The sequence below is a fragment of the Colossoma macropomum genome, unplaced genomic scaffold (assembly GCF_904425465.1).
Source record: "Colossoma macropomum unplaced genomic scaffold, Colossoma_macropomum, whole genome shotgun sequence".
In the NCBI taxonomy this organism is placed as follows: domain Eukaryota; kingdom Metazoa; phylum Chordata; class Actinopteri; order Characiformes; family Serrasalmidae; genus Colossoma; species Colossoma macropomum.
Genome location: NW_023494787.1, coordinates 6,467,465 through 6,480,274, shown reverse-complemented (window position 1 = coordinate 6,480,274; position 12,810 = coordinate 6,467,465). Strand labels below are relative to the sequence as shown.

Below are 12,810 nucleotides of genomic sequence, written 5' to 3'. Positions count from 1 at the left end.
TTTGGGATTTCAAGCATCAATGACTAAAGCAGAGTTCGGCAACCCAAATGTTTAAAAGAGCCATTTTATCCTTTCAGCAAAAATCAAACCTTGGGAGCCACAACATTTTATGTCAGTTTTACCATCTTGGCTCTAAATACCTCTCAGTATGTGCTAATGTACTAGTATAGACATAAAATGTAATATATAAATGAAAACGCAGACTTACTTTTAACTTTAAACGTTAGCTCAGCTGTAGCCACTTTTCTTGCATCTCCGGCAGGAAACTTTTCCAAAAGTAGAATATGTTCTTGTAAAATTCACCAGAATGAGACTTCTTGCTGGAATTGGTAAGGTCAGCTTCTTGTTCGAATTTTCCCGTTTCACCTTAAATCAGGCACTCTTCAAGGTGGAATGGGAAAATTCAAAGTTTGCGGCCCAAACAAATAACCACAAAAGCTTCCATGGCCCGTGAGAAAATTTAACTGACCATATAGTTTTTTTCTCACTCACCTAATAAGATGATTATGTTTTGCAGCTACTAAGTGCTGGACATTCAGCTGAAGAGAGGAAAATTACAAATGAAGTTTTGGCTCAATCGATAGGTCTAGTTACATATTCACTATGTTAATTCTCTAAGTGACAACGTAAATCGTTTAGCTTCAAAGCTTCATTTGACAAGATCTCTAAGAACACAGCACAGTAGTAGTTGCTGCTTTTCGGTTCCCACACATGTGAAACTTCGCACTAATTACTCACTGCGGTATTTTATTTGTTTCCGTTTATACTTGGTTTCCTCAGTGACTGCTTCATTTGTAGATATCCAAGCCTTGGGATCTTTCCTGTTGCAAGACCCTGATTTTAACCATTTATCCATTATTTATATGATCGAAAAGTGAAATATTTTACATTTGTCTTGTTGAAAATATAAGCACAACTAGCCAGCGTTTTGCCAGAAAAATCAATGAGCTCAATATAAATGTTTTATTTTTATAAATAATTATTACAACAATATTTGTTCTTCTACTGATCTTATGTAAATAAAATTCTAAACCAACAAACAAATGAAAAATAAAAAATTATCTCTCTTAGATCTCATGTTTTAGCAACAAAGCTAGACTACAGTTGCTATAGAGGAACAGGCTACACCAGCAAGAAGGGACAAATCAATAATAGAAAGTTTTTTTTTCCAGCCCCTATAGCGGCCCCTGCTGCTTCCATTGTTTACAGTCACTAAGACTGTTAACAGTTGAGGTAACAGTTGACTAGAAACGTTAATCATGTAGGTGGTAATGCTTATGGTACTACGTTCCTGCCAATTTAATTACGTCACTCTCATGCTGCGGTTGTAATGTAATTTGGTCATTTCTGTCCTTAACAATGTGTTAATCACAGTAATTAAAATCCAGTCAGTCATGCAGGCCTACTGCACAATATATGCTGTACCAGTGTGTGCATCCACATTTCTAATCTTGTTCTGGAACCAGGTCTGAACAGTGAGACTGCTTCCACATAGTGCAGTCTGTGGAGTGGCCTTGGTTCATTGTCCGCTGAGCCTCTCTCAGGTGGTAGGAGTGTATTAACTGTCTGAAAAAGCTGCCGATTCACGTCTCCAGTCTGCCATGTTTACTCGAGCCGGCCAAGCCAGCACTTGTGCCATTTCCTCAGGTAATAAAGCACTAAGCGAACGTAGGAAGCACTCACCGCTGAGCTGCCAAAGCATGTGCCAAAACTGAGCCTGATGACTGTGTTCTCTCTCTCTCACACACACACACACACACACACACAAACACTCAGAGGGAAATGAACAGCAGTCTGAGACCAGCAAAAGGAAAACAGGGGTTTATTATGACAACCTTATCACACGTCTGTGGTGGCTTTTACTGTTGGCAGGCTTTGTTTTTTGAGGTGTGTTTGTGGTTGATGGAAGTGTCGCTGATTTCACGCTGATCAAGCTTGTGATATACAGTTACATACGGTCCTGTGGTCATTCTTTAGTCTCTTTCCATTGATGGATGGGTTGGAGGGGGGCTGATCAATTATGCAGCAGCATATGGGCTGCTGTAGGTGTTTCTGATAAAATGCCCAAGTAAGTTTAGGTGCAAGATAGATGTACCTAATAGTCAATATTTAATATTTTCTGAATGTATTAGGAAATAATTCAGATTCACCACCTGATTTGAATGCTGACTAGGAATCTTTTTTGCTTAAAGCTATTAAAACACCTGGATTTTAGCCCAATAAATCCCATAATATATAGTCCATAAATTTGCAAATGTGTACAGCGTGTACCAGATAGAGAACAGCTGCTCCTGAAACAGTAAACAAGCTTAAAGAATGACAGTATAGTGTATTAAAATATCTCAGATGTATATTTGCCAGTATTTGGCATTAAATATTTTTATTTATAATCCTTCTTCTTCTTCTTCTTCTTCTTCTTCTTCTTCTTCACTGGTTTTATAACTATAGAGATGCATACATGTATTTAGAAACATTTTATCATTTTGACTGACGCATGTAGACCCATGTAGAGTTAAGTACATGCAAACGAGTTTGTTTTAATTTAAGATTTATTTATTTATTTATTTATTTATTTATTTATTTATTTACCCCCTGAATGATTTATGAGTTTGGGGTGAGAGAGAGACACAGAGAGGGAGAGAGAGAGAGAACAGCAGTGTGTTGTGTGTGTGTGAGATGTTTCCCAGGCCCTCTGCAGCCCTGTTGAAGGTAAAGTTACTGTGTCTGCCTCACGGCATCAAAGCCACTGCCACCAGCTCTCAGACAGACCACCGCATGCCTTTTAGAGCCATGTGTGGACTGAGGTGTATCACTGTGCTGAGCTGTGTTGGTTGTATTGAATCTCCAGTCTGAGCTGAGATTAAATGTGGGTCACTGCTGAGCTTTCTTACTCATAACACAGGGTAACTTTACTCTCAGTCTCTATATCTGCCTCTGTTTCTCCTCTCCTCTCCTCTCCTCTCCTCTCCTCTATTCTTTATTTTTTTTCTTTCTTTCTTTGTCTCTCACCCTTCTCTTTCCTCTTTCTCTCTCTCCTCTCCATGTTTTCTTTCTTTCTTTCTTTCTTTCTTTCTTTCTTTCTTTCTGTTCTCTCTCCTGCTCCTCTCTGCAATAAATCTCCCTACAGCATCACTCTCCCTCTCTAACGCCCTCTTTATCTCCCACTATCGCTCTCTCTCCATCTCTGTCTGTCTGCAGTATCTCTTTCCTCCTTTATTTCTTTCTGTCTTTCTGTCTAATTCTTTCTGCAGCATCTCTCTTTCTCTTATTCACTCCCTGATTCTCTCTTTCTCTCTGTTCAGTTTATGATACCTCTATCGGTATGACTGTGCTCACAACTTAACATGTTTATTCAGAGTTGTATCAGTCTTAGAGTTTCTTACAGTGTTGAAAGAAATAAATTAGTTGAATCTATATAAACATTGAAACGCTGTAGATGTTGATTCAACGCTGGGGATTTTGCCATGTTATGATAGCAGCAAACAAGTATATTTATGACATCTTACATATATGGGGCTAATAATAATCCTTCTTTCTCTGTTTTGTTCACTACGCCAACAAATAAGCAGTGTTGCTTTAAAATCCACTAATCTGTGCACACAGCTTCATATTACTCCTCCTGTCCATCTTTAACTCCCTTCTCTTCTCCATTGTTCTAATATAATCCATACTGTGTTGTGCTTTCATACGGAGTGATTTTCAGCAGCGGCAGAGGGGAGAGGTGGGGGGGCGGCTTTTCAGCAGGTTTTTAAATCCAGTCCCTGTGCAGGCAGATTTATAGACCCCTTCAAAAGGTCCTCCTGTGTTCTGAGGACGTCTCAAGGAGGGTTCACACTGAGGGTAAGCACACACGCGTGCGTGCACTCTCTCGTGGCTATATGGGGACGTACAGAGTTCAGAGGGGCTGCGCTGGTTCCATCTGCGTTCCTCATTCCTTTTCCACTCTGCTATCTCTCCCCATTCTGTCCTGGTGGACATTACAGCACATCCTGTGTGTGCTCCCCTAAATCGCCCGCTATCAAACGCATTTATTGAAGACATATGCATACATTTACACACTGACAGATGATACTACAGGGTTATTTAGACTTGCTGCAGGGTCTTAAAGATAGTAGTGTAGGCTGTTGTGTATAAATAAGGCTGTATAGCATGAAAACATCACAACAGATACGACAGTAACAGAACGTAGTCTACTATCTTAATCTGTTATGTTAGTGTTTTATGTAAACAAGGCTTTAGGGGTTATTGAATGAAAAAATGCAGCCTATCATAATAGATGTCACAGTAGCATAACCTGGTCTACTTATTCACTTTTACCACATGTTATCAGCCCAAGTTAATGAACATATGTAGCCTGAATGGGGCTAGCTTGAAGTTAATATGCATAGTTTAAACAACAATTAACAAAGTCGGTAACTCGCAGCTGTTAAGCTTGTTTGTCATGGGACTAACTGGACAGGTAACCGTTAGCTAGCATATGTGTAAGCTACAGCTTAAAGCTACACTCAGTAGAAGTAAAGTAACATTTAAATAGAGTGAGTTGCAGCCAACCTCAGCACTGTGTCATGTAGGTAAGTAGTCTAGCTGTGGTGGTGCTGTAAACTACATGTAGGAGGGTTAAATCTCTGCTAAGTCCCTCTATCAGCGGCTCTGGCGCGGTCAGTTAAAATTAAGTGGAGTTAAGGACTGGAGTCACTGTCGACTCTCATCATGTGTTGCCACCAGAACAGGTTGCATCCTCATGTGCCCTCATTCAAAAACAATCGTCTAGATGAATGAAAAGACACTATTGAAATATCAGCTATTTTTTGGAAATTAAATTAACTTCTTAACTGAAGGCATTGAACATTTATGTATTTTTGTTGGTTAATCAGTAATATTTATTTTAAGTTTTAGTGATTTGTCCATGCTGTGCTGTTTATTTTTTTTAAAGATATATTTCTCACATTTTCTTTCTGTCTGTGTTCTGTTTCCAGGGCAGGTCAGTGTCTTTGACCGTCTTCTACAGAATAGCCAGGAATACCATGATGATGTGCTTCAACAAAGAGCCAGGAGCTTCTGAAGTTGAGGTAAAAAAGATGAATAATATATAATATTCACAGTGTGTGTATATATACACATAGCATCGATTACACAGACAATTACTTCAGCATTCAGACAATTACTTCAGCATTCAGACAATGTTTCCCTGTTCTTAGAAAAGGGCAGTTGTTTAATTTTTTTTTTAAATTTGCAGACAAGTTTTCAGTTCTTCTCTAAGAAAGGGAAAACGCATTACTGTTGTAGCCCATGCTAATAGTTTGTATGGTTCAGATGCAGCAGATAAAATGCTGTGTTTTTAATGTTATTGGGCTGCACGTTTATCTGTAATGTGACTAATGTTGAATGTAAGACTTTATCTGTTGTAGTATATGATTGTTTTTTTCTTTCTTTCTCTATCTTCCTTCTTATTGTTGTTTTCTTTCCAACCCCACTCATACCTTGCAGCATGAGTATTGGCGAATAGTGGAGCAGAGGGACTGCCACGTAGCAGTGCATTATGGGAGAGTGGACACAAGCACACATGGAAGTGGCTTTCCCGTGGGCAAGTCTGAGCCCTTCTCAAAGTATGAGCTTTTCCTGCTTCTTTTTCCTTAATACGTGATCTTCATTGAATTTGAAGTTTAAGCCTCAAGTATAGTTTAGTAATGGAGTTGGGAGAGAAGCTATTTAGCGCGTCGTAGACAATATTGGTTTTACACCAAAAGAAACCATGAATGTAAATTGCAGTGACCACCACACTGTTAGCCAGTAAATACTGTTTTTTTTTATTCATCTACTTCTATTAAAAATGCACGTCCGTTTAAGTCACTGTAGGGCTACGTGCTGAAGGAAATAATGTCTTGTAAATAATTCAGATGTACAAGGACATTTTTTTCCCCCCAAAAGAAATGAAAGATTGTCAGGATACAGATAAGCCAGACATGTTTTAATTTAGGCTGTGAGAATACATGATAGGCTTTACTCCACTCCAGCCATAGAGACTTACAAGCTTTGTTGTTGAACTTGGCTAAAAAACCGGCCTCTTTTATTAGGAAAGGGATTGACTGACATGCAAAACAAACAACCACAGAGCGATTTTGCATGACGTGCAGGGGTGGGCAAATGCAGAGACGGTTTTAAAAAACATACAAGCGTGAATCAAGTGATTAACAATTGTTTGTTTTTTAAAAAAACACATTCATTAAACTTTTCTGGTGGAGTTTCCAACCTTTCACAGTCGATGTTTTTCTTGTCCATGTCCTGTCTGTGTAGGGTGGTCCACCGAGCAGAGGATGCTATTTGCAGATAGTTAAACCAGTTAAATTTTTTTTGCCTTGGCTTATCAAAACTGATTTTAGGAAAGCCAGTTAATTCCATTATTTAGCTATGCAAGCTGCTAATAGTAGGTTCCATTAATGAGTGTGTTTTATGTGCCCTTTATGGAATTTCACTACAGCCTCAGTCACTGTAGTAAACCCCTCACATTTGCTCCCACTTGCGCATTCTCCAGTATTCAACAAGCAGCTCTGCTTACACGTCCCTTCGCCTTTTTTTCTCTCCTCATATTGCCTGAATCACTCGTTTGGTTAAGTCGCTTAACATCTCGTACTGCAGGACCTGTAAACGTTTTGAGTAAAATAATTGAATGTTTGATAATATGAGGAGGCCTCTGATCGTTCAGGAACACTAAAGATTGACTCATTTCCCCTCTCACAATACCAGACCATCCATCCTGTCCATTGCTTTCACTTTTACTCCTGACCTGGAAAATCACTTTCTGTGAAAATTTGTCAGAAGAGGCAAATTGGGGTTAAAAGCAGGCTAAAAACTGTGCAGTGTCAGCCCAGTTTACACAGTATTGTAAAAATGTCTCTGTCTCTGTCACATTTTCAGGCATGGATGGAACCTCACTGTCCTCCCCCATAATTCTGGATCCATTCTGCGCCATCTTGGTGCTGTGCCCGGTGAGTCTTCAGCTGTTCTGATGAATGTGAAGGCATGAGGAGAACAGGATGAGCCTGTTCATACTGCAGTTGTACCGTAGCCATTTTAATAACCTCTGTCTGTCTCTTTCCTTGGTACAGGGGTGACCATTCCCTGGCTGAACATTGGCATGGTCTTTTCTACCTCATGCTGGTCACGAGACCAAAACCGCCTTCCATACATTGATTACTTACACACTGGTGCTGATTGCATTTGGTGAGTTTTATCATGGAAAATTCCACACAAAATATAAAAAATAATTCTGTTTTGCATATTAATGTATAATTTCCATTTGGGTTGTAAATCTCTGATTATTTAATTACTTTTGATAATATTATGATTCTTCTTGCAGTGAATCAGTGCAGCATAATATCTTAGATTTCTCCACAGTACTATTCAATTACACATCAATAGTATTCAGAAGCAGTTACCCAATAATGGAATGTAGGTAATAACAATACAGCAAGCCCTTATGTATTTTTTACTTTTGAAAATCCCCCAAGAATAACCAAGAATAATCAGTTATAGAAGAATATAACATTGGAAAAATGGTCAGAGATGTCCAAACATTTTGCCATGGGGGCCAAAGTGCAATGTTTATGGTGGCCCAAGGGCCAAAAAGACAAAACAGTATACAAATAGAGTTTTTAAAATTTATTTTCTGTTTATGACACTATATGTTGTGCCATTAATGCTTAAAAAATGCTTTAAAATACACTATTAAAAGGAGTATAAGAATTGAATAAGTTATATATAGTGTACAAAAAGTGGGGTTAGGGTAACTTTGTGAGGGGCCAAATCAAACTTCCTCACAGACCAACTTTGGGCCTTTTGGGAAGCCCTAGTATTTACTATTACACTGCACAGTTAAGCGTAAGTGAAGCTCTTGTGGAAGAGTTATGAACAGAATCTTACCTGCAACACCATTTTTTACCTCGACCCTATAGCTGCAGCTGATTTATTGAATTGTGGTATGAATTTAGTAATACAGTGGTCCTGTGAATCATTTATTATCGAGAGATTTGCAGCCTGTGGGGCTCTAGGGGGAGCAGCACTCCGCGAAAGCAGAATAGCAGAGATGATCACAGCATGTGCTGCCCCTGAGAGACTGAGCTTGTGTGTCTGTCTGCGCACAAGACTGACTCATCAAAAGAAAGAAAACAGGCAGTTGCTATGGTAACACAGCTGGCACAGAGGAGACAGCACAGAGTGCTCCTTTCCTCTCTTTCCTCTGGTGTCTGACACACAGAGTCAGAGCTGACGGAGTGTTTCCCGCTGTGCCGTGCAGGTATTCTATTCCTGCTGAGGAGAAGACTAAGCTTGATAAAGTCGTGCACACACTGCTGCAGGCCAACGGCACCCCAGGACTCGAGATGCTGGAGAAGAACATAATGGTGAGAGATTACACGCTCTCTAATTACACACACACCGACCCCATGTTTTCTCTAACGATACCAATTAACAGTGTGATACCAGCATTCTTTTTTCATTTAGTGGCCGGTATGGCAAAAATATTGCATATTTGAAGGGCCCATGTCATGGAAAACGGATTTTTTTTTTTCTTTCTTTTTTTTTCACTCCACTGTTCATACAGTCCATATATGGAACTCATTTTCAGTTGTGATGACACACAATCCTGCTGAAGGACTGTTTCAGTCTGCTCTGCTTTTTTGAATGAGGCACATTACTGGGCAGCCAGTCAGAACAGAGCTCATTTACATATATCAGTCTTGAAGGGACAGTGACAAAAACAGCCTAAGGGATAAAGAAAGGTTGGAAAAAGCTCATATAAAATTTAATTTCTGTTTTTGGTACATAAACCCCCACACATGTCGTAAGTGGACCTCAGGGAAAAATATAAAACACAAGAAAAATATAGGATGTGGGCCCTTTAAGTGCCATCAAGAACTGAATACAATCCCGGGGTTATTACTGTGACATTATTGTGATAAATTACATTGCATTACATCACAATATGCTTTCCTGAGCATATGATTGATATTGTCTGTATTTAAAGAACACTGACGAACTGCGGGTTTTTAATTACAAAGACTGCATAATTAGTCCTGTTTAACCCCTTAAAATCCCAGGCTTGTTTCATACTAAGGCTTATTGTTCAGTAGCTACTTCAGAAGTGTGTAAGAAAACTTTGTCTTAGTATGTGAAATGTTAAAAAGAAAATTGTTTTTGATATTATTTTTTTAATGTGCTTTTAATGTACACAGTTATTGATTCCTTAGTTCTTTTTATTTCTAGTTTCTTTTTTTTTTTTCCTCTTTCAGCTTATTAAATAAATCGTGGTACCCATTGTGTATCACTAATAATGTATGTTTAAGTACTATGATGATATATTTTTGCCATATCGCCCACCCCTAGCCCATATTTAATTTTTTTATTTCTATTTTTATGCAGCTTTCCTGCATACTGCACATCTTTCAGCAGCACTACTATCTAGTTATGCCTGGATAATTGTGTTTTCTTGGACTCTCAGCATCATCAGGATCGCAGGTCTTGCGATTTTCCTGACAGTAGAATGAATTAATCCAAAGCTGTGCCACTCATAAGCCTCTTCTAAACCCCCTTTTTATGACACATGCAGCTGATCAGTATTCTCTTAAGTACTGACGATTTACACAATATACTCAGAAAAGTGTATTGTGATGTAATTTATCACAATAATAGTAACATATTGTCCTATTGCCCATGAGGCTGTAACTACACATCACTTTTTAACTGTGAGAGGAAAACACATTAAATATCAACATGAGAAATTAATGACAAGACAGTGTAATCAAATAGTGCCATAAAAGGATACAAGCACATAAAAGGTTCCAGAGACGTGCAAGAAAACTCATAAATACATAATTATGCATTCACTCGCTCACACAGAAACAGCTACTATAAATCGTTCTCATTGCACCTCACTTTCATCTCTCCTCTTCTCTCTTCTTTGCTCCTCTTTTTTTTTTGTTGTCTCTGCCCCACACACACTTATTAATAAATGTACAAATGGTAGGTACTTGCATACTTTACTCATTTGCACCTACAGACAAAAACAATAAACCAAGCACTGCCACTGGCTCGTGAAATTCTGAATTGGAATACAGGGAACCGTGGAGTGTCGTCATATTCCTCTATGGCTCTCTCTTTCATTTCTTTGTCAAAGCATTACAACAAGCATATGCAAACATATGCACATATAATAACAAAGAAAGTCTCTCTCTCTCCCTCTTTCTCTCTCAGATCTCTCCAGAGGTGCTTAGTCGAGAGGGTATAAAAGTGCACCGTACTGTGCAACAGAGTGGTCAGTTTGTGGTGGTTTTTCCCGGGACGTTTGTGTCCAAGGTGTGTTGTGGCTACAGTGTGTCTGAGACGGTGCACTTCGCCACCCCGCAGTGGATGAACCTGGCCTACGAGGCTGCTAAGGTGAGCCTGGAACATCTGCTCTCTGCTGCCACCTCCTGGACTGAGAATGCAACACTTTTAAAGTCGCTGTGTTTTAATCCCTTGAGCCCTAGGCTTATTAATCTTAGCCCTAGGCATATTAATAGTAATAATACATTCAGTTTTCAAAGTGCTTTTCAAAGACCCATAGACACTAGATGTATAATATTACATGTATAATATACCCAGAAAAGTGTATTGTGATTATCACAATAATGGTAACATATTGTCATATTACCCATGAGGCTGTAATTACACATCACTTTTTAACTATGAGAGGAAAACACATTAAATATCAACATAAGACGTTAAGACCCCCCAGAACATAGAGTACAGGGGTAGACAACATAAGGCCTTTTGTTTTTAAGGAAACACTGTGAGAGATATTTCACAAAGCAGGCTTTCTCATTTAGCCAGATATCTTAAGCCCAAAGATGAGGATTGTGTGATAGGAATGACCCCTTAGCTATTATCCTATTGGACAGGCTTGACTTTAGGCTTAAGTTATCTATCTAAACTAAGAAATCCTGCCTTGTGAAACATGGAAAAATGAAATACACAAAATTATCCTACTAATTATTAGGGATGTGTATCTCTGACCTAACAATGATTTTTATTATGATTCAGAATTGTTTTTATAGTGAGCCACACTTGTTTTGCACTCTTATAATGAATTATAATCTATTCCAAAATCTATGCAGTTTGATCTCCAACTTTAGGTCAATGCATTACGATGCATATATACATTTTTACACCCGTAACAACCAGTGACGGAAGACAAATTCAAACACACTCTTCTTCTCCAACCCCAACTTTTTTCTGTATTGATTTAATTTTTTGACATTGCTGTTCTATTTGCTTATGCAAACGAGTGTTCGTGGTGTCACAGGTTAAGAAAGTTTTCCGTGTTTATTTATTTGTTTATCCTTCTGTTCCTGTTTTGTTTATTCAGAAAATTCTCACTCTGCTTGCTCTGTTTGTTTTCCTGGGGGCAGGATCTAAAATGCAGGCGCATAGCCAAACCCTTCTCCATGGAGAAGCTGCTCTACCAGATCGCCACGGCCGAGTCCAAACGAGAGAACGCACTTCTGCTGAGTACAATCTCCTCTCTGCTCAAAGATCTCAGGTCAGCACAGCTCGCACACTCCACTGCCTGAGGAGAACGCAGATGTAAAACAGATGTTGGCTTACAGAATTGAATTCTGTGTAGCACTATTGTTGGATGGTCCACTGTGGATGTTTTGTAGATGTTTCCCTTGTCTTTAACTATTAACTTTAACTATTGACCATATTCCTAAATATAACATCCTTACTTCTACCTCAACACCTTAACCCAAAGCCTAAATCTTACCCCAGCCCTGGTCCTAGTCCAAACCCTAACTGATAATCAACTGTTTGTTAGCAATTTGAGAGTTTGTAGATAAGCTACATGGGGCTATTAAAACATAAAGAGACTGAATTCTGTTTTTTGTCAGGCTTTGAAATGTATATATGGCAAATGTACCCTGAGACTTTTTCATTATACACATAAAGTATTACAACATGTATTTTGTTTTCTGGAGGTTTGCAGACAGTTACGGGTCATTCTCCATTTGGAGTGGGAATTCAGGTGGATACATTTTTAAAAAATCAGCTTCTTTTATCTCAAAACTAAATAATCTTAAAATGTCCATTAACATCTCCTATTATCATATGTGCAATAAGGAGAGCTTAAATCCAAACATATTTCACAGTAACTGGTGTTATATGAATATGGTGTAGCACCAGTGACGGTGACTCCAGTGACATTCTGGTAAAAATAAAGGATTTTGTAAATTCTCATTGGTGGTCAGGTGACCTTGTGCATCTATTTAAAATCAGTAATAAAAATGATATTTGGCATTATTTTGACAATTTTAATTACGCAGCCATTAAAGCACATAACACTGGTGACACACAGAAGTTATGTGCTGCCTGATAAACAAAATTATTAATAAATTAATGAAAAATAGTGAGCAAGTGTGGATTTGCTTTCTCTTGGTTTGAGATGCTTCCTCTCTTGGCCTCGACCCAAAGAAGCACTTTAAAAGAGCTGAAAATACTGTGTTAAAATGTAACATAAGAGTCCTGATAACACCAGTGATCATAATCTCTGACAAATGAATTTTTTAAATAAAATACATTTTTGTAAATGTAGTTTAACATTAATGATATAGAAATAAACATTAATCTATTTTATACAAATTCCTAAGTTAAACCTCTTAAAAATATTGTTTTATATTAAAAATGTTGAAAATTGGTTTTGTGATGAGCTGTTTTATAGATGCAGAGCGACTATGAAACAGGATAAAAAAAGAAAAATCAGAGAATCATAAGGGAAAC

At 38.3% G+C, this 12,810-nt stretch overlaps 1 protein-coding gene across 4 annotated transcripts in view; it reads left to right on the top strand.

The window, feature by feature from the left end:
• Positions 1 to 12,810, top strand: part of jarid2b (jumonji, AT rich interactive domain 2b) — a 171,785-nt gene that overhangs the window by 155,053 nt on the left and 3,922 nt on the right. For all 4 annotated transcript variants that reach the window (XM_036565982.1, XM_036565981.1, XM_036565984.1 and 1 more), the window contains 7 exons: positions 4,977 to 5,069; positions 5,488 to 5,606; positions 6,916 to 6,986; positions 7,107 to 7,221; positions 8,294 to 8,399; positions 10,249 to 10,431; positions 11,445 to 11,575. In XM_036565982.1, the coding sequence (XP_036421875.1) occupies positions 4,977 to 5,069; positions 5,488 to 5,606; positions 6,916 to 6,986; positions 7,107 to 7,221; positions 8,294 to 8,399; positions 10,249 to 10,431; positions 11,445 to 11,575 (818 nt within the window). The remainder of the gene's footprint in view (positions 1 to 4,976; positions 5,070 to 5,487; positions 5,607 to 6,915; positions 6,987 to 7,106; positions 7,222 to 8,293; positions 8,400 to 10,248; positions 10,432 to 11,444; positions 11,576 to 12,810) is intronic.